Source organism: Clinocottus analis, unplaced genomic scaffold, assembly GCF_023055335.1.
Source record: "Clinocottus analis isolate CAN_PGR_092001 unplaced genomic scaffold, fCliAna1.0.p SCAF_15, whole genome shotgun sequence".
NCBI classification, from domain to species: Eukaryota; Metazoa; Chordata; class Actinopteri; order Perciformes; family Cottidae; genus Clinocottus; species Clinocottus analis.
This window is the reverse complement of record NW_027175876.1, coordinates 6,140,425-6,168,219: the sequence shown is the minus strand read 5'-3', so window position 1 is coordinate 6,168,219 and position 27,795 is coordinate 6,140,425. Positions and strand designations below refer to the sequence as shown.

Here is a 27,795-nt window from a genome sequence, read left to right as displayed (position 1 = left end):
TTCGTGAAATCAACCGGAGGTGACGGCGTCTCCTCTTCGACCCCGTTCACCTCAGAACAGTCATGTTGGTGTCCTCTCATCCTTCACCATATGTAAACCACCAAGGTGTCTCTTTGTGAAGTTACTGCAAGCTGATACAGTTTATTTGGAGCGTGTAGACTATCAGTTTAATGTGCCTAACTATCTTGCAGCTCTCTGATCTCAGATGAATTAATTAATTCACAGAAGAAACGCAAAGAATGCCTTCTCGTTTGCGTTTGAATATAATATCAGTTCGGACTTGTCGGTTGCGAGATTGTAATCTATTATGGTAACATGACGACAGAGCTCAGCAACTGTAAAAGAGTCGTTCTGTAACCTGCATGAGGGTGACTGACACCTCTTCTGACGCGCTCCAGCCACCCGGCGCTCATTACGCACGAGTGGCACCGCTGGAACAAGAGCGATAGTGTTCCAGCTGCTGTTTGGAGACAGCAAAGCGGGCCATGTCTTCGGCTTGATGTTTCTCTACATGCTAAAGTGAAGGGCATGTGGCGTTGTTTGCTCTAAGGTGGAGGTTGCCAAATACTTTCACATCAACCAGATATGTTTCCAATTTCAAATGTGATGTCCTGAGGACAACCACATTCACAAGTCTGTTTTTATTTCATGTGACGTGGCAATATAAATGGCACTGATATATCACTGTCATTCTGCCACTACATTGGGGGATCACGTGAAGAAACAATCCCTTTGACAGAAAGAGCAGCACGTGTGTCTGATCTGTGTCTGTCATGTTAAGCTGTACCCAGAGACAAAGAAGGAGGTTTATGCTTCTAGTTGCTCTACTGACTTACGACCAGCTGATGCTCGACTCAGAGTGATTTCTTATCAACATGTCTGCCACGGCTGGAATCTGTGTGTGTGTGCGTGTGTGTGTGTGTGCGAGAGAGTGTGAGTATAGTATGAGTGTGTGCATGTGTTGAAAGGAGGTTGTGTCCCTCACCTATTTCTCACGGAGGGCTTGAGGCCTTTATGAGGTGATAAACATCTGGAACAGAATGAGAGTCACTCACCAGGTCAGCCACTGATCCTGTGGGTCAGATATGTTTCCTGTATACAGACACATGTACGACACAAGCAAGCGCACACACGTTTGCACACTGGCTGTCAAAAAATCATTTGTATTTGGTCCAGTGTAGCGAGACATAAACCCAGATATGTTCGACACGTAGTTTTTGCAGCACATCAAACACGTAAAAATGTTGTGCAGACCAAATCAAACGCCAGTTTCACAGCTTTATTTGGAGCGTGTTAATACTTTCCTCTAACTTGATTGCCTGATATACACGACACACTTCCATGCAGTATAACTCGGATGAAACTTAGCAGCCGAATGTCATTTAGAAATGGCAGCAGTCGATTGAGTATTTGAGAGTAATTGCACCGAGCGGACAGCTTTAATGTCTTTTCCGCTCACTTCCTCACTGAGGAGCACTCTGCCGGGAGAATGCTCCCTCTAACCTGTCCACACACACACACACGCACACACACACACACCAACACACCAACGATTAAGCTATCAGCTGGATCTCAAAGGCCTTTTCATACAGGATGAAGCAGATGCGTGTCCGATTAGCACACACACTTCAGCATCAGTAAACACACACACACACACATCATTTGCACTTGTCATAATCCACCAGCACTGAAACACATGTGGACCATCAGGGCAAGGAATCCCTCTGTCAGAGGATGTATGTGTGTCTGGGCCCACCTGCATGACGTGATCTTCACTGCACAGAGACCCTGAGGGCCGGAGCCTTGTCAAACACACTGACTCCTCTATACTTTATTGACTTCAGAAGGAGGGGCGGGTGGAGGGGGGGGGGGGGGGGGGTTCTTATGTAACAGTGACACAAACACACTGAGCACCTCCGTTGGGGTTAGGGTGAGTAATAGTCTTAGCTCTGTTACGATGCTGCAGGGACGAGGGGAAAGAGCTTTGTTCCAGTGTTGGATGGCTGCAAGTTGAAAAACGTTACACTCTGTTAAAGTAATTGATACGTTTAAAAAAAAAAAAAAAAAAAAAGTTTTTCAAGATGGATTTGTTGGGCTTTTGATAATTAGTTTTGCGCTGCATTCTAAAATGGTCGGATGTTGGGTGGGAGAAGGGAAGGAGAGGGAAAGGCAGAGATGGATAAGCTTCCAGGAGAGAATCATGAATCTGGCAGAAAGGCAGAGAGAGATATTGTTTTCTGAATACTCTTATGATCTGGAAGCAAAATGTCACTGCTTGGAGGAAAGTTATCTTAGCAAAGAACCTAATATTCTGCAGTTTCTCTCCGTCACCCTCATCCATGTCAAACACACACACACACACAAACAAACACACACACACACTGTGTCTCTCTCAGTCTTCAATCTACTTCTTCTGTCTCTGTGTCATAGATCGATGAGTGGAACAGCTTGCCCGGTGAGGCAGCAACTGAAGGCAAACTCCAGCACACGCTGTAGGGGGAAGCTCCTTCTAAAGAGGATATTCAGCATTAATAATCCTCCAATGTATGTATACTGTTTTTGTGCGAGGGCCAGGCCAGAGCATCACATAACCATTCAGTGATTAGCTGATTCATTTACCTTAAGTTGTGTTACTTTTGGCTGCACTGTGCCAAGATGAAGGTGAGGATTCCTGGTGGGGCTCGGGAATGTGGGAGTGTATGGGAAAGAGAATTGTAGGTTGATTTTGTGCGGGTGTGCCCAAGGCGTGTGTGAGTTTCTCTTAGTCAGGCACACTGGAGCGGGAACAGACCCTGTTTTGTTTGGGCCACCAGCGAGGAGGTTGGTGTTTGAGGGTGTCACTCAACGTATAGCTGCAGCAGCTAACACGTGCAGACCTTTAGCCCCCGGGTCAACAGCCTGTCAGAGACGCTCTCACACACTTTCTTAATCTCTCTCTAACACACATATACATACTGCTATTACCTCCACCAAGCCCGCTTTAAAGGCCTCCATATGAGTGACGTGTCTGTCTTGCAAAATTGGGTGCGCACGGTATGTGTGTGTGTGCGTGAGTGTGTGTGTGTGTGTGTGTGTGTGTGTGTGTGTGAATGCACAATCACACCTGACTCTGTGGCAGTGTAATTCCCCCTGACGCTTGGCTTGGCTTGAAGGTCTCTGACTGAAACATGGGAGAACCCTGCCAGAGTTTAAAGCCATGAAGCCTGTTTTTCGACATTCATCCTCTTCCCTCACACACACACACTATATATCTCTAAAGTGACATTTCCTATACTAGTTTTCTCTGTATTGTCATGATTGCAGGGAAAGTGAATGTGCTGAAGGAAGAATTACTTTTACCGCTCTGTGAAATTGCACGTCATCCTCGACTAGCTCCTCTGAGCTGAGAGAGATGGATCTGAGCTGGATCCTTCAGGATTAACCAGCATAAATTGCGCTGATGTCCTCCAATGTGTTCTTTTAAGGACTCTTAGAGTAAGCACACTGGTCTTGCTCTGTGTTTGTGTGTTGTTACAGTTCTCGAACATAAATCATAAACACTGAGCAAACTTGGTGCCTTCCTCGCTAAACATCGCCCTGCTTCGAAACAGAACCCTGTCGCCTTAAAACACTCACATCCATTAATGTAACTTGCCAGGAACTGGTCCGCAAAGTGGTGGAGTGGTAGACTGCGGGTCGGTGTTAGGGATTAGATAGGTATGTGTGGACACAGAAGAAGCTTCAGGATGTCTGTCCGGCCTCCAGTTTCTCTCTAATTAACAGCCATGCGGGCCAGGAAATGGTGAAAGCAAACTGTGAAAGTGAATTCCAATAAAGTTTAGTTTGGCTGTTGACCAGTTGTGCTACTAAATCAACTCAAATGTATATTCAGAATAAGAGAGAGGAGAAGGTGAGGAAAGTGAAAGGTTTCCTGCTGTGAGAAGGTCAAGAAGCCGTCAGCTCCATGTGGAGAAGACCAACGCAGCACGCTGCACTAACGCTGTACCCGACATCTGGAGGACTCAAACATACACACACATACAAACATACAGTGAGGGTTACTGTATGTGGTGCTGATTACAAGTGACATCTGTGACTTTAAAGCCCTCAACACGACGAGACCTACTGATGGGACCAATAATACCATAACACACATGCATATGCTGGACGGTGTGTATAATAATCCCATTTTTAGTGCTTACCCTGCGTAATACAAACGCAGGGTGTTGAGTTCATGCAATGTACACATGCAATATTATCTTTAATGAAACGTGCATGTATATTGTCAAGCCTTCAACGCAAGCACTAAGAGTTATGCTGATGTAATCTCGATTAAATTAACTTTTCATATCCATTGTGTGTTCGCAAATCTGTGAACTCTTTCTGTTTGCATATGATGCCAAGACGTAGTTATTTGTCTTCATTTCAAATGGCATGCGGGTGTTATCTATCATCCAGCACACAGGATAAACAAACTTTACTTCACCTTTACCTGAAACTTTACTTAAGACTTTAAATACCACTGTGTCACATGACTGCGCCACCATATCATACCAGCACGTCCACAGAATACCAGACTGGCCCTCCTGGGAGCAGCAACATTGTCGTCAGACCTGGAGTCAAATCCCTTTCTTAAAGGGTGACGTTTGACATCGTGTCGAAGTGACTAATGGGTTTCGAGAGTATTTATATGACATTGGTCCAGTATTGCAGCTGCTAAAGTGTCACACTCGAGGTTAGTGGGCGTGTCTGTGACTTCAAAGTCTGGGAAGTACCATTCGCCCCTCGTAATTACTGATCTCGCCATTTAGCAGCAATTAGGTATTTTTCAAACAGGACCCTATTTTTCCATGTTTATGTGTTGTTATCCCCGTGTCAAAGACTTATAATAACAAACTGAGCCTGTCCGTGACAAAAACAAACACTTTTAATGGACGTGCGTTGGCAGTGAGGAGTTGCCCCAAGCGATCATTCTCCCTTAATACTGGACCAATTAAAAAAAATGAAAAACATAAACATAGGAAAATAGGGTGCATGTTGAAAAAGAGTTACGTTACCCTTTTAATATCACAATAGTAATCACGAGGAGAGAAGGGTACTTATTCACTTTTCCAGACACATATTCCTCTCACCTCAAGTCTGACCCGCTGCCCTCGTTGGCGTGAATGTGATTAAAAACACACAACTATTTAGTCACATACTGTACGTATTTTAGACATGTGCAAGTAGACGTGAAGACTGTAGTGAGAAAACTGACACACAAACTACACAGATGCAAAGAGCTTTGTTGAGCGAGCCAGACATACAAGTGTGATTTTTGGAGCAACCTCGCCACTCAGTTCACACCAGTGCGCCCGCTTCCTGTGAGAGGATATTAAAAACCAGCTCTTTATTTCATCAAGTCAGATTTTGTTCTTCAAACTGACATATTTAAGTGCAACAACTCTTGGACCAAAGTGATAAAGTTCATGCTTTAAGGCAATTTACCAGTTTCAAATGAAATAGCGATCAGGCAAGTGCCGCTCAAGCTGTCAGTCTGCATTTTAAAAGGACTAACAGGGTTGCCAGGTGTGTCATCGGGTGAAGTTGGTCATGTGGGAAAAAAATGTAAACTGCTGATATATATTCCTTAACTACATTTCATTTTTGTTATTTACTCCCGCAATCTTTGAGCAGAGGTGGCAAAGAAAAGCACAAACATACATTTCTATTTAATCCTCCAGGCTTCTGATCCAAGATAATCTCATGTTTACGGGGTGAAGATAGAATAATAATTTGCATCCATCCAACACCTCCAGCTGAAGAAGCTCATTAGGAGGTGACGGCAGGACAACTTGACCTACTTCCTCTCGACGTTCCCTCCTCCGACAGTATGTTTGACGTGTCGAGGAAAACTAAGCATCGCTACCGACAGACCCCAAAACAACTACCGACTGGCGTCACATCCAGCCTAAATGCCAAGACAATCAGACGGCGTGTAATTCCCTCTGGGTTGGTAAAACAAGCAGCTCTCCCTGCTGAGCAGAGGCGAGCCACTCCGTTTATTTACCTGCTTTCTAACGTGCATGTCAGCTTGTTAATTGGGTTTCTGGGTCAATAAAGGGATTCTAGTTTTTACCTGAAGGAATGAAAAGAAAGTAAGAAATTGTAAGGCTAAACAAAAGCAGAAACTAGATTTATATTTTAGGATTGTTATAGTCATTTGATTCTGCATGCGGCCAATGGATGATAAAATAAACGAAGATGTTTTGCTTTCCTTATTTTTTTGGTAATTACAATAGGAAATGATTAAAAAAATAGCTTCACGTTAACCCCATGATTACATAATGGCGGCAATTAGCATTACCAATTAGCATCTCTATGCCTGAGAGGCTGCTATTGGCCTCTCCAGAGAGACAGGCACACACTAAAACAACACAGGATAATTGTCCTCCATTAGTGCATTTGCTTTCACCACAGTAAAAGAGAGCAGATGGGAAAAAAAACAAAGACCAATGTGCCAACGCTATTAAACTGCTGTTCAAGGCATGCTGAGCAGTGATGGTTATAACCGAAGAGAAACCTTAGATACTTTTGTGGCCCATGGTGTGTGCGCTGTGCCATTGTACTGCGTGTTTAAGGCTTCTGCTTCTGACAAATGCCTGGAAGGGATTCGTCAAATTAGGACACATAAATAGTCACCATGGATGTTCTTGTTCTACACATTTGGGTTCAGTTACTGAGATTAACACTTCTCTTCAAAATTACATTTTAAGCATTTCAGCCTGTGATCAAATATTCTTTGGCAGTCAGACAACATGAAGGAATATGTATTTTTGCAACATCCTTCTCTTTTAAACAAAACTAAAAACTGTTTTTAAATATTGGTTTCAGGTGTATTGCGTTACTATTTTGGATGTAGAGGTGCTTGTGGGTGTATTTTTGAGCAGGGTTGGATGTTTCTTTATGCTTATCTTTAGTCTTGAATGTTAACCTCAATATAGATTAAAATAATTCTTTAGAACAACCAAGACATAACCTTTTAGTTAGTGAGCATTAGAGGTGCTGGTAGGTAGACTTTGTTTCGATTTGACAGAGCAAGGCTAGCCTTATGCTATGCTAAGCTAACCATCTGCTGGCCTTTCACAGAAAGATAAAGGAGTGGTATTGCTCTTTTAACTAATTATGTACAAGAACAAATTATTGTATGTCCTGAACATTCAAACTATTTCTAAATGTTTTTATCTTCTATTTTGTTTTTACCAAGAAAGACAGTAAGCAAAATCCCACAATGACAAACTATTCCTTTTACAGCCCAACTTAATGATGTAAAAGTGAGGTATGATGTTCCACACAGCCCAAAGCTTCAGTCTATTTATTACAGCCTTTTGTACTCCATATAGTCAAGAACACATATACATCAGCTCAGAAGGGGGTTATTTTTAGGAACTTTGTGCCGTTAAGGGGTTTCCAACTCACTGATGATAACTGCTTGTGGTGACTTTTATGTTAGCTCCTGTGGTGCGTGAACGGGTGGGAGACCCACAGCCACTGGGTGGGACCCTGGTCGATGCCTGTAAGGAGGCGACTACGTATATCCCATAATTTAAAAGATCAGTGCCAATATAAATAGAGGTCCTTTGAGGAAATTAGGTGTCCGTTTACAACTTTTAAACTGGAAGCCCCGCCCCTAAATCAGCTCTGCCCTGTTCGTCCAGAGGGGATGAGACCTCTACTCTGAATCAGGGTCCTTTCATGACAGAATTAGAAAAACAGAATAATTGCAGTGTACTTTGCGAGTGCTGTTGATTTTTGGATCAGCTGTGCCTTGGTGTTTTTGGCCTATTCGGGAAGTTTCTTTGTTTGCTTTGGCGAGGGTTGAAGCACTCCACATTCCTCTGTTTATTACCGCAGAACACCCAACATGTTGGGCTCTTGTTTCTCTTCCGTTGGCCACATATACATTTGTCCTCAAACAGCAGGTCTGTGTGGTCACTGAAGTCAAGCAATTATTTTCCAATTTGATTCAACAACTGGTGTGTGACTTTTTCATCAGAGTCCAGGGTGGCAAACACACAGCCTGAAGCCAAGTAATTGGTTGTTAAAGAGGAAACATGTTGCCCGGTGGTTAGTGACAAACTTTGTTCGAGGAATTCTCTCTATCTTTATTCTGAGGAAGGTTACCACAGCGCTGTCTGCTAGCCTCGTTTCATGGCAATAGGAAAAATATATAGTGGTTTAAAATAGCAGCTGAAAATATACAGCAGGGAAGATAGAGCAGAAATGCCCAACCCAAGTTGTTAAAACCACTACGTGCTGGTTTTTGGGAAATGTATTGCCTTGCACTTTAAAGTTGTATATAACATATTCCCCTTCTGGTTTCAGCAGTTTTCTAGAAACTGAAGGTATTTGCAGAAGTCATTTTGTATAGCAGAGTATATCATTGCTCATTAACGCAACTACAATTAATATTTGTCTAATAACACTGGGTCACATGATTATATTCATGGAAAAGAGATCACTTCCAGACAACTCCATTGATAATGACAGTGTCGCCTGACTGGTGTTCAACTCTGTTGTAGTTATTTTAACCAACTGTTGAAGTTGTGTTTTGCACAACTTTAACTGCAAAGTTAGCAACTAGTCAGTAAACATAGTTAAGCATTTAGCAGCTAGAGCTTGATATGTCCCTCAGGAGTTGGTGGAGACCAAAACAAGGTTTAAAGAAGAGGGAATAGTATACTTCAGTTCTTGAAATGACCAGAAACATGACTAAAGAAGATGCTTTTTCTTTTTTTTCTTTTTTTTTATGTAGCCTATTCATTCAAATGCTAGTTCTGCTGTTGTTTTTAATTGTAGGAGGCAACAAGTTGTACAATTACTAAATGTGTAGTTGCCAGAGGCTCCAGGCCAATTTCAGCTGTGGGGGTTTCCAAGACCAAAACATAGATTATCATGTTCTACAACCTTCAGCCTTCATGATTATGGAGGTCTTTCATCTGCTCTTCACAGGCCCATTTGCACACAAAAACAATCCCTGACTACAAAACATAAAAGATAATGTAAATGTGTGTGATTTTTCTGAGACATATTTCTTACACGTGTGAAAGTGCATGCATATAGAAATGCCTTTAAAATATTGGTCTTAGATGAAAGAAATAGGACCGGACTCCGATTAAGGAAATACCGTGAGATCAATTCATGCTCATTCAGCTGCTGCTCATTTTACACAAAAGATTAAATAGTTTCATTCATAATATGCCACTGCTGCAAGCAATTGACTATATACATTCCATTTTTATTCCATTGCACAGCAACATTTTCCATTGTTTAGTCTGAGGGCTGGTCTATGTTTTACACCCTGACTTTAGTTATTTTACAAGAAACACTCTTCACACAAGCTGGCAAGCAGGCATTTATTTTTGTTGGGACAAAATAGTTTTTACAAAGCCACGCCACATATCTGAAGGCCAACTGAAATAAAGAAAGTCAGACAGTTGTATTCCAAACCCCACCTACCCTCCCCGTACAAACGAAGCCTTCGGCAACAGGTCTTTATTTCTGCCTGTCACTCAGCCTGAAGTGCTACCTGTCTACTTCAGGCTGCTGTGTCGGTTACACAATTACTTTAAAATGATCACCAGAAGCGTTGACAGCCTTTAGGAGGGGATGCAGCTCACTTTTAGTTATTGTTACTCTTTTACTGCTTCTTGACACCAGTGACAGCGCAGTATGTTCACGCTGACAGGGTTTTAATAGGAATCTGCAAAAAGTGTGAGCGCATTCCATGAGGTGATGGATAATCTACGTTTTAAAAATACTTTGTAGTGAAATATGTTGTAGATTAATCTTAATGTTCTCACTTTTTGCTTCTCTTTTACTAACTTTAAGACTGAGGCAATTATTTGTTTTAACTCACTATGCCTCTATGGCATGTTGTGCTGCATTCAACATCACAAAAGACAGGACATCTTAATACTATTACAGTCTCAATCGAGACTCTTTCTGTCCCTGCTTTCTACAGGTGGAACGTTACTGTCACTTACCTTAGAGAATTAAGATATTTCATTGCTTTGGAGCTCCTTGTCTGGTCTGAGACAGATTATGTATTGATGGCAAAAGAAGGGGGTGGACACACTGAAGTTGGCCTGAAAAGCATTTTTGAAATATTCAGAAGGAATGTGATCGTCCTCCGTGGAGAGCAAACCTCACCTCATCCAAATCTCACACCTCTGTCCCAAAATGTGCTCTCCTCTTCTGAAACCCATCTTTGTCTCCCAGCACTTCTCTCTCTGTCTTCCTCTCTTTTTGACACTCAACAGCCATCTTCCATGTGAAGAAAGCGTTGCAAATTGTGACAGATGGCACATCATACCCCCCAAAAGTGAGGCTTGTGCTAAAATCCACACCCTGCTATCACCTGTCACACGTATAACCTCTTCATTATCTAGATCGCCTTTTCTTTGTGTTTACTCCCCAAACATCAGATCCTTCGACCGCTAAAGTGGCAACCGAGATGTAATGCAGTGCAACAGTTCTAAGCTGCAGCTATAACCCTGAACAAATGTTCTGGTCTGTTGGAGAAACCACATTTTCCAGATGTTTTGAAGAGATATCTTGAGTAAAAGCAACACAGTCCAAAGTGAACAAAGTTTTGATCCAAAGACACACAAACGCCCAGCTTCCAAGAATTTATTCTCTTTCCTGTCTGGTCAAGACTGAGGTTCAGTCCTTATTCTTATTGGTTCAGCAGAGGAGTCAGGAGGTGTGGTTAGTGGTGTTAATTACATGGTTGGAGGGGTTGCGTTTGACTAGTGTGTGTGTGTGTTTGAAAGAAAAAGTGATAGACTGAAATTTAAACGTTTTACTGTGGTCACTTTGAGACCAACCGTAGAAGTTCAGGAATGTAGACCCGCTAAAATAAACTTGTATCTCCACCGACATTAACAAGAGTTCATTTTATGCCCAAAGATGAACTTCTTGAGGTAAAATGTGTAATCCTATAGTTTGGGTCTGATACTAACAAGCACAGTGTTGCTACGCCCCTTGAAAAGCCATCAGTTGTCTGGCCCGGTTCACTGTGTAGAGTTTCCACTGGCCCGGCCCAGAGCTACTTGCCTGCTCCTTGGCCCAGCAGCACCTTCCTGCTGCACCAGTCTGGCTCGGCCTGTGCTGAATGTGTGCCAGTTGGACCTGCCTGTCCTGTAAATCCATCCATTACTGCGGCGAAAGCCGTGCTAATTCTTTACCACAATTCTTCACCCAAAGAGTTGCCACGCTCTCTTCCACTGTTTACCCAGCCTCTCAACTGTTCCTTTGGACACTTTCTCCCTATACATCTTCCTGCCATGTCTCTCTTCTCTTTTCTCTCCTCCTCCTCGAGTTTCCTCCTCTGGAAGTCTGCAAAAAAAAAAACTTCCAAGGAAAATTCTTTCCTGAAGAGCAAACTCTGAGCGAACAGATGCAGCCTTTATGTTGTCCTACACTGCCGTAAATGTGTACGACACACACACACACAGACACACACACAGAGCCATGCCACTGGGTACATTGGCTGTGTCTCTAATCACTACATGCAGTTCCATTACACATGCAGCTGCAGGGTTTCCAAACCTCTGTCTCCCTGAGCTCCGCTGCATCTTCCTTCACCGCTTTGCGTGCCCATTCATGTGCATGTGTTTATTGTTTACGCGTATTTTATCTGTGAGAGAGAGAGTTTGCCGACCAATGTGTAAACAAGCATTACCACGGCAGCGATACTGAGTGGGCACATTCTTATATTTGTATATGCTTGTGGAAGTGCTTTAGGGAGGAAAACTTCCAAAGTCCGCTGATTGCAGTCCAGTAAAACTTGTTGTAAATGAAGATGCCAAAAGATACTTGACAGATTTATATAATTCGTTGGTGTAAATAGCTGCTGTTTTGCTGTCTTAAGAGGGAAAAACCACTTTTTTTGAATGTCTAGTCATGCATTTTGCTTTAGAGAACACGTAGTTGACTTCATATAGTAAACATAAAAGATCATAGCCTTTGGGGATTATTGGCAAACATTACTGTCCATTTCCACAAAGTTTCTCTATTGGCTCTCCAACAACTCTCTGAAGGCAACTTAACTTAAATTGTAACCCATCCTCATGTATCTTCCTTATGCAAGTGTGTGCCCTTGGCTCCAAAGAAGACCTGAACAACCCTTCTATCTCTTTCTTGTATGTTTCATAGCAGGTTGTTGTGTTTCGTGGCTCTAGCGTTCAGCTCAGCGTTAGCTTGTCTATAATTAGCCGCTCTGTTCTAATGAGGTGTTTCAGAAGGGCTGAAGCGAACCGCTGACCGCCGGCTAGCGTAGAGTAGCCCACATTGCTAAATTAAAGAGTGCCTCGATCTTCAAGGCGACGCTCAGCTGGAGCCTGCACTCACATGGAGCAGCCCAGTGCGCTATAGCGAGTAGTAAACATACAAAACATTCAGAAAAAAATCTGTGCGTTTTGTTTATTTCTGGTGTTACGGTGCACCATGTTGGATTTATGTGCCTGGTGTTTCCTGTTGGTGTAGTTAAACAAAAGAATCCAGCGCTGAAATCGTGCCAGTGACCTACAATGACCATAATTTATTGACCACAACATCTGGACATGACAATGAGAAGAGAAGCCATTTTCAGTTTGACGTACGCTTGCTTCACAAAACAAGAAAGAAGCTCGGTTAACCAGTGGTGAGTGTAGTGTTCAGATCTTGTACAGTAGTAAAATGAGAATTGCAATCCGACAATCCCAAAAAAGAGACTTAATTACAAGTTAATATCCTGAACAAATGTACCTCAATATAAAAATAATGGCAGTACATTTAGCTGCAGTTTATTGTTGAGGTGGAGCAGTTTATTTATTGTATATACTGTCTTTTCCACACATCAAAATAATTTAAAAAAAATAAATACATTTAGAAATACAAGCTTAATCTGCAAAGTATAACACTTTAAAAATGAAATGGTGTAGAGCATTTATATGAATCAATTTAAAAACACATTTACAGTACAAGTACCTAAAAGTTATCCTCAGTAAAATGTGTAAATGTACTCATAGTTCAGTAGTAGTAAACCTCCGACCTGTGCCAATCTTCAATACCCTTATTCATTAATCCATAGACACACATTGCTGACACATGTGTGCGTAACATATATTAATATAGCGTGCGGCACACAAGCTGCTGCCTGTCTATTTATAAGAGTAAAGGATCCCAGTGGTCTAAATAAAGGGGTTGAAGGGCCAGCAGAAACTGGGCCCATGTGGGTTTTTCTCCCCACAAGACATTTCCCAGCTTTCCCGGCTGCGCTGCCCCACCGAGATGCTTTAATGGAAACAGGTGGAAGAGTAGACCAACCTCCTCCCACATTGTTCTCTCGTTAGCCGTATCCTTTACCTTTTCACTTCCTTCATCTCTCCTCTCCTTCTTTATCTCTATCCCTTCGTAGTCTTAATCCCTCCGATAATGTCATCTCCCAGACCGGAGTCCTAACGAGGAGAACAGAGTTCTGCTTGTGTATTTATAGACAGAGCTGAAAGCAAAATGACACATTGATTACAGGCCAGGAAAGACAGTCTTAGTTTGTGAACTGTGACTGGCAGCGAAAGAGCAAAAATGATCACGAGTGACCACAAACGCAGTTGGACAAATGCATGAGCTGTGATGTTAAGTGGTTTGGTGCTTTAAGTCTCTTGAATGTCAGAGACATTGAGGTTTCAAATGTAGCCTGGATCAAACTCTTACTAAACCAATGAGGTGAAAACCGGGTGTGGTTGCGGTCGAGTTTTTAATTCCAGCATTTCTTTTTGGGTCCTTCTGCTCCCATTCGATCTCAATATTCTTTTAACAAAAATGTGTGGAAACTGGATTCATGCATGCCAGTCCCAGACCATGAATGAATGCTCGCCATTCAAAAGGCAGACTGCCCGACCGTGATCGAGAGTTAATCCTCACGCCGGCCCTCAAATGACAATGAGATGGCCGTCAAATGGTGTTTATGAATGAAAGCTAGTTATGTCCTGCCGCAGCCGCTCTCTGTGAGCTAGTGTTTGGTCTGGATTTGAAGTCGTGCCCACGTTTCCGAGAGGCCAGTCAAGGGTGAGAGAGTCTCCCTCACCTTAACACCGTGGAGCTCTACCAGCCCTGTATTAGCATGAATAAACAGCATTGGCTTGTGTGCTGTGTGTGTGCGTGTGTGTGTGTGTGTGTGTGTGTGTGTATGTGTGTGTGTGTGTGTGTGTGTGTCTGTCTGTCTGTCTCTGCCTTGGGTTGCATGTGTACAGTAGCTATATATAAGAGTGTGTGAAGGTGAGAGAGAGTGTGCCTCAGCAGGGTGCCTGTAGGGAGAGTTTAGCACAGGGTCTCAGTGTGCTGCCTCTAACCAAGACGTGATATATTATGTAACCCTGCCCTAACACAGCAGAGGCAAAGGGAGATTTAGCACCTTCGACCCTGCCTCTGCCCCTGATGACAGAAACAGAGAAGGACTACACATGTTAGGACACATCTTTATGAAGAAAATTAGGCTCCTAATGACCTTTGATAGGTGCATATTTCCTCATAGTATTGCACAATAAGTAAAAATGTGTATAAAAGCTGTCACGCTCAGTAGCTCACGCAAGTGTTGTGTTAAAACAAACATGCTGAAATATCATTATTTGCCATTATAAGCTTACTGAATATTTTTTTTATCAATTTTTTTTATCCTAACCACTTTTAATATGTTATTGCAGCTTAAGTACATATTGTTTGAATAAACATTTTTATGTTTGTCTTTTTGCACAAATTCCAAAGTGGTTATTAAACGTGGCAACAGGGTCCAACCAGCTCGCCCCTTGCCAAGCCCCGCCCCTCACACTGCCACTCATCAATCCTGTCAGAGCGACCATGGAACTCACTCGGTCGGTAGATATTATCTAACTTTTGGAAAACAAAAAAAAAAGCACCTTTAAAGAGAAGCAGACAGATGGGTCTACATTATGCGTTTGAAGTATTTATCCAGGATGTCCAACGGTTCCAGCAGCAAAAACAAGTTAAATAAAAAACATACATATATATTATACTGCTTGAAATTGCGCATTCATTGCATGTCATTTCCATTTGATTTGATTTAAAATCCTTTGTCTGGCCAACACTTGATTTCCTTGATAGTTGTGATTTAATAGTTTCATTAGTTCGGCACTAAACAACTTCATGTCTGGGGGAAAAAAAGGAAGAGTTGATGATTTGGAAAAACTACTGTGCCGAGACGTAACACGGTTGTTGTTGTAATGGATCTGAGCTGCTTGTGCGGACAAGCCACATCTCAGCTCTGACATCCAATCAAACATCTGCTCCGCTCTGAGCAGGCTGGGATACACCTTCCTGTGCTTCTGAAGCTGGATCAGAGCTCATGCATTTCTTCACTGTTCCTGCACAGTCAGTAGCTGCTCACATAGGAAGCCTAATATGTGTCCAAGGTTTCCACAGCTCTAACTGTCTCTCCATGTATGCATGGTGTGCATAAACCAACCCACAGGTTTTAAGTATTTGGGTGTGATTATTATTGTCGCAGCGGTCAAATCACTGATTCATGATGATGTCGGATTGGTTTTAAAATGCCTTGTTACTGCAGTGCGAATCCTGTTTAAAAGGCTTCATCTATAAATACTTTTGCTGTCCTTGGAAATGAGAGCTGCCATCTGTTGTTTGTTGCTCGGTTGTTGCTCTCTGCACTCTTTCTGGCCACTGTGTTCCAGTGACGTGCCAAACGCCTGTCACTGCATTATCACCAATCTGCTCAAACAGCACAACTACTCTTTGATTGTTCACTTCAGTTAAATAAAACGTTTTTATTTCCATATAAAAAAGAGAGTGGTTTAGTCAGGATGCTTTAGTGTAGACAGTTAACATGTTTTAATCATGTCAGCATTATTAATGATGCCTCAACTGCTTTTCAAAAAGTGTGTTAAAGTTCTCCTCTTCACTGGAGCGGATCACCGTCACCAACATGTGCTCAACACATGGCAAATGCCCTTCCTTTGGCACCTGATGTGGGGGGAAACTAAAGTCTCAGGAACTGTGTGTGTGTGTGTGTGTGTGTGTGTGTGTGTGTGTGTGTGTGTGTGTGCGCATGTGCAGATGTGTGTGGAATTTCAGGAGGCACTATGGTGATGTCATGGGGTACAAGGTGGTCTGCTGCAGACGCACATCCTGTGGCTTCTGGTAACGGGCACTGTAAAATGTCTTTGCACACTTACAGGCACACCCACCCCTCTTAAGGCTCTCACATGTACATGTGCACCTTTTTCATTGTTTTTCCAAATCTAACACACACACACACATACACCCCTCACGCCCCTCACACCCTTTATATAAAAAAAATATTTTCACCGTCTTTGACGTATCACGTCCAGAAAGGACTGAGCACAAAGCAAGGGCGTGGCAGCGTCCCTGTCCAGCAGCGGTTTAACCTGGCACTGAACAATATGGACAGCCTGACAGTCGTTTCCGTCAAGTGAGTATTTATGTAACAGATGATGCAGGCTCGGAGGCCACCATCCACACGTGTCATTAGTTTGAGGTTTTTCGGACTCCGGTCCTACATGTGAAAAAGTACACACAACCGAAACATGCAAAGTAGTGAGTGTGCCTGCACGTATGGATATTATAAGCTTTTCCTTATAGAAACACACATACAAAGCTCGAGCACGCTGGCAACCATTGCGTCTGTACACCACTGATGTGTATGGAATAGGAGTCAAACACAGGTGGAGAGAGAGAGTCATGGTTTGGAAGAGTTTCATTCTTCCAAACTGGTAATTATGTACTAATAAATATTATATGACAATATGATTATAATGATTATGCATTTGGGGGTTGAAGTAAAAACAAATATATCATTCAAATAAATCAGTTATTGAACATTTGTGGAAAAGTCCGTGGCATTTGGGCACGATGTCGATGTGACTCGTGTTGGCCTTGCTCCCACTCTGACTTCCTGTCGGCTGTGAGGAGAAACATTTCTGACTCTGGCACCCGGTCTTACAGAAAAGTGACCCTGTGAGCTCAGCGTATTGCACATTGAGAAACGCAAACATGTTTGTAGCTTACCAAGTTGATGCTTGTGTGAGGCATCGCATTTGTGAAGATGTCTCTTCATTTGCATATGCTTTGGATGGGACTCTCAGAGAGTACGATTGTACTGGCGATTGTTTCTGTGAGTTTATGTAGAATGTGCCTATTTATGAAAATTAAATTGCAACAATTAGGTTTGGGGTTTATTGTGGAGGCAGCCTTTTCTGTCTAGTTTATGCACTGTTGCACATCCATTTTTTATTGTGATACATTCCACCGAATTGTATTTCCTATTTTCACAGACTTTGTGCAACTGTGGTCCAAGTGATGATGATGATCATGATGATGATGATGATGTTTTGGAATATATCGGCCGTGGCTTTTAGATTGTATTGTTTTTTATGCCAGAGAACATCAGTGAATGGGTAAATTTTTTTACTCATGGTTTATAAAAGGAAACATTTGACTTCTGCATTGAAACATAATGCAGCATCGTTTTTCTTTTACATTATTTTGACGTTTTAAATACATTCAACAATGAATTTGTGAACTTTAATGTGGGGTATTGGATCTATTAAGAATATAAGATGGACTGAAATAGATATTAACATCAAAATCATCCATTGCATTTCTCATATGTCTTGTTATTTACAGTACAGCAAGTGACAGTGACCGACCTTCACGTGTTGGAATAATACACCATGTGTCTGGAATGGATCATCACGGTGCTGAAATCACACCTCTCTGTGTCAAACAGAACAGTGTAACAGTCCTATAAAGGTCTATTGTCAGGGCCCATGCGAAAAGTAGCACACTTCAGTGGACCACAGTCACACATTGTGTGGCGCTTTCCCTTTTTTTCCCGTAGATATCATTTATGACACAATCTCAGTTTTGACAAGGCTGTCCAGAAAGCTATTCCAACTTTTTGGGGGGGGCAGTAATACTCTCTTTCTATTCAATAATTCCAGTGACCATCGCTTGTCGTCTACCTCTCTCCTTTATCTTCCCCAAACCTTTATGTTTGTCTTTAACGGCCTCTCTCTCCTCCACCTCTCTTTTGTCCCTCACTTGAGTGTGAGATTTAGCACCACAGAGGGTCTCTTTATGCGGTCTGTTGGTTCTGAATGGCCATGCAGCAGCGCTGCTCGCTGGTGAGTAAAGTCTGATCAGGGCTGCTGCCGATAGGCAGCGACAGAAAGAGGTCAAAGGTCAGATTTGAGACACGAGGCATCCAAATAAATAGCTCTTCTGTTTGTGAATGTTTGACTCGCACATGGCTGACACATACACACAGGGACATGCACGTTGTTATGATTAAAGTCCTGTCAAAGTTTCCAACAATATACAGAGGAATGCATCTCCTGTCATCGGCCATATGACAAGGGTCTTTCTCACAGCTGGTCGAGCCCCTGGGCCAGCACTTCCTGTCAGGAAGCAATACTATTCAATCTCAGCACAACCAGATATTAATAAGCATAACATAACCATTATTTTGTGTTTTGTATGAGTTCCTAACTTTCATTACCTTTCACAAATATTAACATTAATCATGAGACAGTTGGTTTTTATTTTCGAAGAAGTATTTTGTTACGTCCTTGTGCGGTATATACAGCACTCTGTGTGTTTGTGCGTGCGTGTGTAGGATTCTGTGCTTCCTGGCGGAATCATTATGTTTTTTCTCTGTTGAAGGCATTTCAGGCCGATGAGGAAGCCATGGATGACAGATAGTGCAATTCATCTTCTTCTGCTGACCTCCACAGAGAGCTCTCAAACTGATTTGATAACAATTTGTTCCCGTTTCCCTCTTGCCGTCTCTCATTCTTCCCCTTGCTATCCCTGATTTTTTTTCTTCATTTTTTGTCGTTTCCTTGCCGTGCCGCAGACTACAGCAGCTGTTCTTCCTGAATCTTCTGTCACAAGAAAACCCAGAGGAATTCTGGTACTCTGTAGTAACTCACTGGCTCTTATTGATCCCTTCTTCATCTGGTAGTTTTTGTCTTATTTCTTCTCTAGGCATAAAAACAGGAAACACTAAGGAAAAGCTCAAGTCAGCACACCAGCACCTCTACATCTAATAAATCAGAAGTGTCTCCCTCTGAACCAGGCTGTTTACACCTGTTTACAGTCTGTACGTAAAGCTCCTCCATCATATTTAGCACACATACATGAGAATGCTAACAAGAAAGCTAATGAGAGTATTTCCCCAAATTCCAAACTGTTCCTTTAAGTTCTGATGCACTAGTTAGTGGCCTCATTCCAGCTCTTCACAGATGTGATTGTTTTTTGATGACGATGCGTTTCATATGTGTGTCCTCGGCCGTGGGGTTACAGCGTGCTACCGTGATCGAGCACATGGCCGGCCTTCCGGATTCCAGGCGTTCTCGGTGGCTACATGCACATCCAAGCATGCAACCTAAAGCAAGCAGATAGCTGACAGCGCTCGGTGTGGAATCACCCACAGTGGGAGGAGGCCATGAACCATTTTCTTTTTCCTCGCATTCGTGTGGAACAGTTGAACAATATAAAGCAATAATTCTTGTCATGTAACAGCAGGAGTTGCTCACCATTCGTCTTTTTAATGACCACTGTTTAGTTTTTTCACAGTGGGCAGAAAGACAACCCTTCATCCTCACATCATTTGAGGCCAACAAAAATGTTAAGATGTGGTCCACCAACAGTCTAAAGATATCTGATTTGGTGATGATTGTGCAGCTCGGCATGAATGTGCACCCAGCTCTGTGTGTTTTTCCATATTTATCTATAGCAGGCCTCATTTGTGACTCAGCAGCATCACCACTGAATCCTACAACAGGGGTGTGGATTGTTTAAAGTTGTCACAACCGGCTGTTGTCCGTTTTCGGTGTTGTCATGATAAAATGAGTTATAAAAACAGAGCATAATCCTTTTTGTCTTTCCATTTCCTGTATAATTTGCCAATAGTTACCAGTTACATCTCAAAACAAGAAGGTTTTTTTTTTTTGTGGAAAATATTTCAATTCAGCTGAAAAAGATGACGGTTCATATCAGATAGTTGTGGCTCTTCACAAGACATATTGTTGGTCGGCACTCGGTTCTGTAAAGACGATCAAGAGCAGGAAAAAGTGATAAACAAGCTTGTGTTGCCAAAAAAAGAGATTTAAAAAAAACCAACTGATTTGGCTCGGTTGAGGCTCAGGGCCAAGGGAGCTGTATTGTAAACAAACAATTAAAGCAGGTTGTGTTATTTCTGGCTTTTCTCACTCAGGGAGAACCTTCTGTCCTCTTTGCAGCCAAACCAATGTGGTGGTAAATTTACAGACTATTACAGTTAAAGCTCCCAGTTAAGATAAAAACACTGGTACAAACCACAAAGTATAGGTTTTGTACTATTAAGTATTTAAATATGTATTTAATTCATAAACTAAGTTGTAATTCTATCAATTTATATTTACCATATTGTTTGCTCCATACCATTATGTACACAGTTACAGTGTTAATTGGACAGCCATTTCTTATCCATAAAATGACTGGATGACAGACACAGTAACGTGTATTTATGGAAAGAGAACATCTTGCCAGTGCTAATTGCGCAACATCATACAACCAACTACTCTGTGAAACCATTCAAGTTCCAGTTGTGTTTGACACATTTGTCACAAGTGGTGATTGTGCATATTTGTGGGACCCAGGCATTCATTATGCACGCTGCATTTACACATCTGGATCCGGATACATCTTTTTGAACTTTGACTAAAAACATATTTGATCTGTTTTTTAAGTGTTGCTGACTAGACAACGTGTAAATTTGTATTAAAAACATTCCATATGCTTGTCGTCTAACACAATATAATTCTTGAAATGAATGTCGTGTACACACATAGAAATCAATGTTGTAACCGACCTCCCTTTGCTTTCCTAAGCATCTTTAGCTGTTTTTTTAAATAACATGTGTGCGCAGGAAGATTCCCCCTCTCGCCCCGCTCCAATGGGTCTTGTTGTTTAATTATTAAGCAGTCTTTAACAATATATTCGTGAGATTTAAAAGGTCCATTTGACCACTTGTGTAGGGGTGTGTGGGAAAAATCACTGCTCAGTCAAAATGTCCATGCAGGCTCTTTATCATAAGGAAAAGCTGGCAAGACAGCTGGTGCCAAGTCCACACATCCACAAGCTGAGACGAGGTACTTACAAACTGTTCAAGCACTCTGGTGCTCACTAAAGAGGAAGTAAGTCGTTCAGAATTAGCTGACAGAGCTGCGGTTTACCGGATATCCCTGAGAGTATCAGATCCTGTAATTACTAGTATTTGCAGATTCTGACTTATGATCCTTTCGAAATCAGAAAAAAAAAAAGAAAAGATACAATGACTCAAACAGTAGTACTTTACTCACCTAAAATGTTATTGATTTTACCGCAAAATCACCCCCCATATCATGCACCTGGAGATCAGTCTCTGTGCTGTGCTGGCAAATTTGATTCGTACAATGATGGGAATACTTTTCCCTTCAACTTTATATTCAGGAATCCTGCCTGGGTTTAAACCAGGCGATTCTCTTTTACTCCACATGTGGATACTTTGCCAGCTCACAGTTCCTCACTTGACTTGTTTCACTTTGCTTTGGAGCTTTGGCTTCATTTAACAACTACTTCTTCAAAGTTAGAGACACCCGATGACTCATCTGGCGTCTCGTAGATCAGTTGACTTTACCAAGTGTGAAATTAAATTACGGCAGTTTGAGTTCAAAGTGTGTTCCTCCCCAAAAAAATTAAATGCACATCTGATCAACCGTTATCAAACAAAACAAGCAATCATTGATTCAGACGTGTTCATTACTTCAAATGTGTCAGTTATGAAGGCTATGGGTTGTCATATGGCATCTTCGTCATCTGCAGTGCCAGTTTGCAATTCAACTTTTTTTAATATCGAAAAATACAAGCAGTGACATGGATATTTTTCTCATGAATTATATGAGTCACTCCTGTTTCCTCTTTTCGTAATGTTGGAAATAATTGAGTTTTTTTTTTTTCTTGTTGCACTAAGTATGGCTTTTATTTATGGCTTCTGGGCTGCAAAGCCACCAGAGTCAACACTGCTTTGCGCGGTCATCAGTTCAGCGGTACGTCCCTGTCATACAGTACGCACGGTGGCAACCGCTGGTGTCCACAAATGACATGCTGACTGGAGTCTTCCAACCCCTAAAAATCCTATGCATACGTGTCCTCCTACACTATTTCAGTAACCAAAATTTTAGGGCAATAGGTCCACAAATTAGTCTGCCTTCTAAATTTTGGTCTTTGGGCACCTGCAATAACATATCAACAGTGCACAGCCTTTCTATGTATATCAAAAAGCTGTCTGACCATTGTTGATTCTCCAGTGACTGAGGGGTGATGTGGAGCAGGGCGTAGTGGGTGGAGACCCTGACCCGAAGTTTAACTTCCTCCTTTAATTAGGTAGATGGGTCACACTCCGGGTCTTAAGAGGGCCACTCCCTCACTCCAAATCAAAGGGTTGGGTAACCACACACACATTTCACCGACAAACACACGCAGAAAAGCTTGTATGTAACCTGTACACGCTGACTTTGTTTGCATATGCTCTTTATTATAGCACAAATGTTTTGTATGACTGTAACCGTAGACATGTGTCTACTTTAACTGGGTGTGTTTCACACAGCTGGATCAGGCAGAAGTTATGTAATTTATTTGACCGTCATGAGATAGCTATCTGTTCATCCATCCGTTTGTGTTGAATGTAAAACCCCTGCTCTATATTCTTATAACGGAGTGCGTAGGGAATTAAAGCAAACACGCGCCTTCGTTCTCTCATTTACGTCTGCAGTAGAAACTATAGCAGGATGTGATTAAGAATGAGAGGGTTTAATCTTCACAGTTTTGGGAACCTGTAATCTGGTTTCATGTGCATACTACATTTCCGTGCAGCAGCTCTGTAACCTTCCATCTTTGCTTTGAGTCGCGTCCCACAGCGAAGCGGTGGCCCCTCGAGTTCAACGCAGCGTCTATCCTCTTGGCCGTATTCCCCACAGCCATTCCTGTGTGGTTTTCCACCCCCACCTCATCCTATTCTGGGGTGTGCTCTTTCCTAAGCTCTACTTAGCTAGGTCGCCAATTTCACAAAGCAAAAAAAAAAGAAAATAGTCTATGCTCTAAATACATGTTTATGAAATTCAAGAACTTGCTGTAGCATTCCTGAAGCAGGCAACACCGAAGGGAAAATTCCAGAGCCTGAAGGAATTGTTGCGGGATGACGCCCGATGAGTTAACATGTAGAGATCTCAATACACTGTACAGTTCCTTGGTTTGACATGAACTGTCAATTCAATATTGAGGAAAGACATATCTAAAGCTTTTTTTTTCAATTTTGGTCTGGTTCTTGTTCACAGAATGTTTGCCCCTCATTTCAAGATGTTTTTTTTTTAAATAATAATTCAAATGTGGAAGAACAACCAAGCTAATCAGAGCTGCTTTGTAGTCTTTTTTTATGAAAAAAAAACAAACTCAGCTCAGTTAATGAGGTGACAAATGGATGTAGTTTACAAGTTCCTGGACAGGGGCAGCGGCTAGCCTTGTTTTTTTTAAATTTTTTTTATCTCTTTTCTTTTTGTCTTGGGTGCTGAAGTTTAATTGGATGCTTCTTCAAATGCAAATACAGGGCTCACAGTTAGTGAGCACATACAGGATTTAGGATAGAGATATTTGATAGTGGCTTGCTGTGGTGTGAGTAGAGTTTTAGTTTATAAAATGTGTGAGAAAAACAGTGAGTCATTGGTTCCCTCAGCAGATTCACAATAATTTGATCCTGTTTTTTTGATTCATGCAGAAAATAACATGCATGGCAATACTCAGCTTTATAGTTTCACATTTAGTTCTGCCATATAAATTGCATTGCTTATTATTTCAGCTCACACAGTACTACTTGCACGTGTTCAGAAAATCTAAAAATGGAGAGATACTGTTATTCTTAATTTAGTGAAGGCGTTAAAACATATTGCTGTTTTTTGATTCATTTGTTTTTTAGACTTTTCTTGGTAATAAATACACGTTTGTTTTTGATTTGCTAATTTCAACCCTTGATGCACAACTGATTTATGTTGTTCATCTCACAGTATTGATTAGATAATGTACTTAGGACCAGTTCTGCAGCTGCTCTTAGCCAGAGGCGAGTACATGGATCTTGTGACACAGTAATCCAATTAACCATTTAGCTACAGACCCATGCATACCTACACTCCGGTTAGTTTCTCCTTTAATCACTCCTTCCACCAACACACCCACACACACACCCACACACACACACATGGATGTTCAAAGATGACACTGACCTTTTATTAATTGGGGAATTCTTCCTTCAAGGGAGCCCTTTGACCTTTGCCCTCTGCTACTTAACTTTTTCTCCACTTGACCATTTATGGCTCGTGTATTCGCGTCAGTTTTGGGCTCAAGGGATGGCATGTCAAGTTTCTGTACGTTACATTCATAGTGTCTTTTCAAAATAAACTTCTGTGTTCACAGAAAACGTACAGTATTCACTTTTTACATGGACACAGTTTCTTTTCAAATTTTGTTTTTGCGTTGACATGCTCCACACAGTAGGACTCAGGTCTCCTGGATTAAAGCCCCGGGGTTGGCTGCCCTGTCCATCCTTCCATCCAAAACGACCTATTTTGACTTTTTCAAATCTTAATACAAATTTTATACAATAACTCTATTGGTGAGATTGAGCACCAATCTTCCAAAAGAAATTCCCTTTTTTGGTGTTTAATGAAGGCGGGGGGCTTGATTCTATCTGACATGTTGATGCAAACTGTCTTGTCGATGCACAGATGAATTATGAGACAATGAAACCCACACATGCAAAAGCCTTGTTCACTGTTGTTTTACAAGAATCTTAACTTTAAAGTCTTGTTGCCAAATAACACTATTTTCCTCATCCTTGGGATGAAAAGAGGCTTAGTCCTTTTCCAGATACACAGTGGCACGCCTTTTTACCAGTTATATATGCCAGACCATTTCAGTAATCCACCCATGCATATTATAAGATTCACATACTTTTAATTCAATCAGAGAAACCCTATTGCCCAGCAGCATATGGATTGGTATCATGTTCAGTGAATCATTAAATGCATAAAAAAAGGTTAAAAGTTATTCCAGTGTATTAGTAGGAGCAGGTGGAGCAGTGTAGGAGCAGGTGGAGCAGTGTAGGGGGCAGAGTGAAGTCATAGTTACTCAATCACAGATTGGTAATAGATCAAGTAAACATACTATGGTACTAGGGTACTGTTTGTGTGGTCTGTCGCCAGTTTTGGAACTTATTGAATTAAAATATGTCTTATTCAAGCCAATATTTCTGAATGTGTCATCCTCTTCACTGACTTCTTTTTTTCACCCACTTAAGCAATGGACATTAAGGTCAATAAAGTTACTTATTAAGTTAATCTTCCTCTCCCAGTGGGTGGTGGGGGCGGATGGCAGCTGTCAGCTTTAACAAGCATCGGTGACTGGAAAAAATTAGTTCCAATCCTTTATCCAACATGTTAATGAGACGCACACACGGGAGGTGGGGAGGGGTTGGAGGTCGTGGGGGCAGATGGGGGGATGGGAGGAGGGCAGGGGGGGGATTGTCCATGATGGATGACAGAACAGAGATGTTTGCCTCACTGCATCCTCGCCCTGCCATGACCTCAAATGCTTCGAGGAAGAGCTGCAAAACTTCCTCAGCATTCCTCAGGAAAACTGTGTTAAATCATGAAAGAGAGACATAGACATTTGCAAAGATAGATTGCGTCTAAAAAAAAACACCCAGAAGGTGAGAATAGTGCAGCTGTGTCAGTAGTTCTACATCCAGCGCCTGGTGAACTAATGAGACACAACACGCATAGAAGGGCTGCCAGGTTCTACTTCAACTTCGGCGTGTTTAAGGCTGATTATTCATGGCTCATACAACACTATCTTAAGTTTAAACAGTATTCACAAAGGCCTGCAATACACTTCCAGCACAAGCATGCAATCGCATAAGACAAGTGTGTGCCAAGTGGGAACCTGTGGCTGGTTATACGCTGTGTGTTCACGCATCACTTTTTGCTATTTTCATCTGTGTGTTAGGTCACGTTTCTGCTCAGACACAAGGAGAGATTGTTCTCTTATGTAATATGTCTTCTCTTTGTAGCTTTACTCTTCCCCCACGCTCTCTAATTTGTCATCCTCTCTTTCTCCCGTGTGAGCCACCTTAATGTTGTAAACGTGAAGGGAAGCGATGTGTCTTTATGGATCGGATGAACCAAAGAAAAGGCCGCTGTCAGTGCATGGAATGGAGAGGGGGCAGAAGAGCAGGCCTATTCTATCAGTGTGGGGGAGCCTTAAATGAGCTCCATTGTTTCAACATAAAACAGCTTCACAGCGGTCGACATGCTGTATAAAGACGTTGTAACTCAGTCTTAATGAAGAAGAGTTGCGCTGTTTTCTGTGGGTGGCTGTGGCAGAGGATGACAGAGTTTTGGTTGAGTTGGAGCATGGGGTTTTTAAGTGAAGTGCCACCTGTTTACTGCAGCCTCGTGTGTGGCAAAGGGGGGGACGAATGGAGGGGAACTGAATATGATGACTGATTAATGTGGGCACAGTAAAAATAGCAATAATTACTTAGATTGTTCAAGATACAAAAGTTTTTTTTTTAAAAGTCTCTACATAAAAATCTAATTATTAATTTGCAAAAAAGTAAACGTGCCATTTATGGTCTTGTAAAATTAGATTGAAGTTCACTTGTGTTAATAATTTAAAGAGGGGGACATGGGAGGGCTGAAGAGCCACCAGTATAAAAAAAAGGAATGAGGAAGTAATTAAACCCTGGTATCAAATCTGTAAAAAATATTAATGAAAAGGTATTCTTTCTGTATCGGTAATGAAAAACGCACATCCTTAGTTCAAAGTCCTGCTTCTTCCAACTGTCATTCTCATTTAAAGTAGCTGATTTTGATGAAGTTATGGAAAGCGATGAGAAGATGAAAGTCAGAATCCTAACACGTATACTTGTCTCTGCAGGTGAATCCACATATCTGGATGACCACGGACCTCCTGCTCCAAGAGTAAGTCTTCTTCTTTATCTCTGTATGTTTCCCGTTACACCTCGTTCCCTCGTTTATCTCCAAATCCTCCTTTTTAATTTTAATTTTCATCCTACCTCTCTCCCTCTCTCTGATGTGCTGCCCTGTGTTTCCAGGCCAGTTGAGTCCAGTCAGGATAAGGGTTCGGTCTGTGTGAACGGTCTGCGTGCAAACTCTCTCTAAATACCAACTAGACCTGGCTTCAGTGCTACAGTAGTGCTCAGAACTCTCTCTCTCTCACACGCATGCACCCACACACACACACACACACACACACACACACACACACACTGCGCTGACACAGAGGCCTTGTATTCATCCAGCTGCACGTTTGCATGACCATCTCTCCTCCATGCTCCGTCTTTCTCTCCCTGCCAAGTTCTTTCTTCCTCCGTCTGCCCCTTGTTTATTATCTCCTTCTTGAATCAATCACCACCTCATTTTCACCTCATTTCTCACTTTTCTGCTCCCCTATTTGTCGTTATTTGGCTCTCGCGTTCGGAGTCTGTGGTTTTTGTGGTTTGGGCTTTCCATCCAGCACGTAAACGTTTGGTTGTAGGTTAGTTTGTGGCTGATGTGAGCAGCTGTTCCGTCATATCTGGGCTTTGTTTGTGCGTAATCTGTTTACTTTGAAAAGTCTGCTCGAGACAAACCAGGCCGCCACGGC

At 42.0% G+C, this 27,795-nt stretch overlaps 1 protein-coding gene across 1 annotated transcript in view; it reads left to right on the top strand.

Annotated features, from left to right (window-relative positions):
* Nucleotides 1–27,795, top strand: part of usta (uronyl 2-sulfotransferase a) — a 50,471-nt gene that overhangs the window by 670 nt on the left and 22,006 nt on the right. Inside the window, exon 2 of the mRNA XM_068577180.1 lies at nt 27,067–27,110. Coding sequence (XP_068433281.1) covers nt 27,067–27,110 — 44 coding nt within the window. The remainder of the gene's footprint in view (nt 1–27,066; nt 27,111–27,795) is intronic.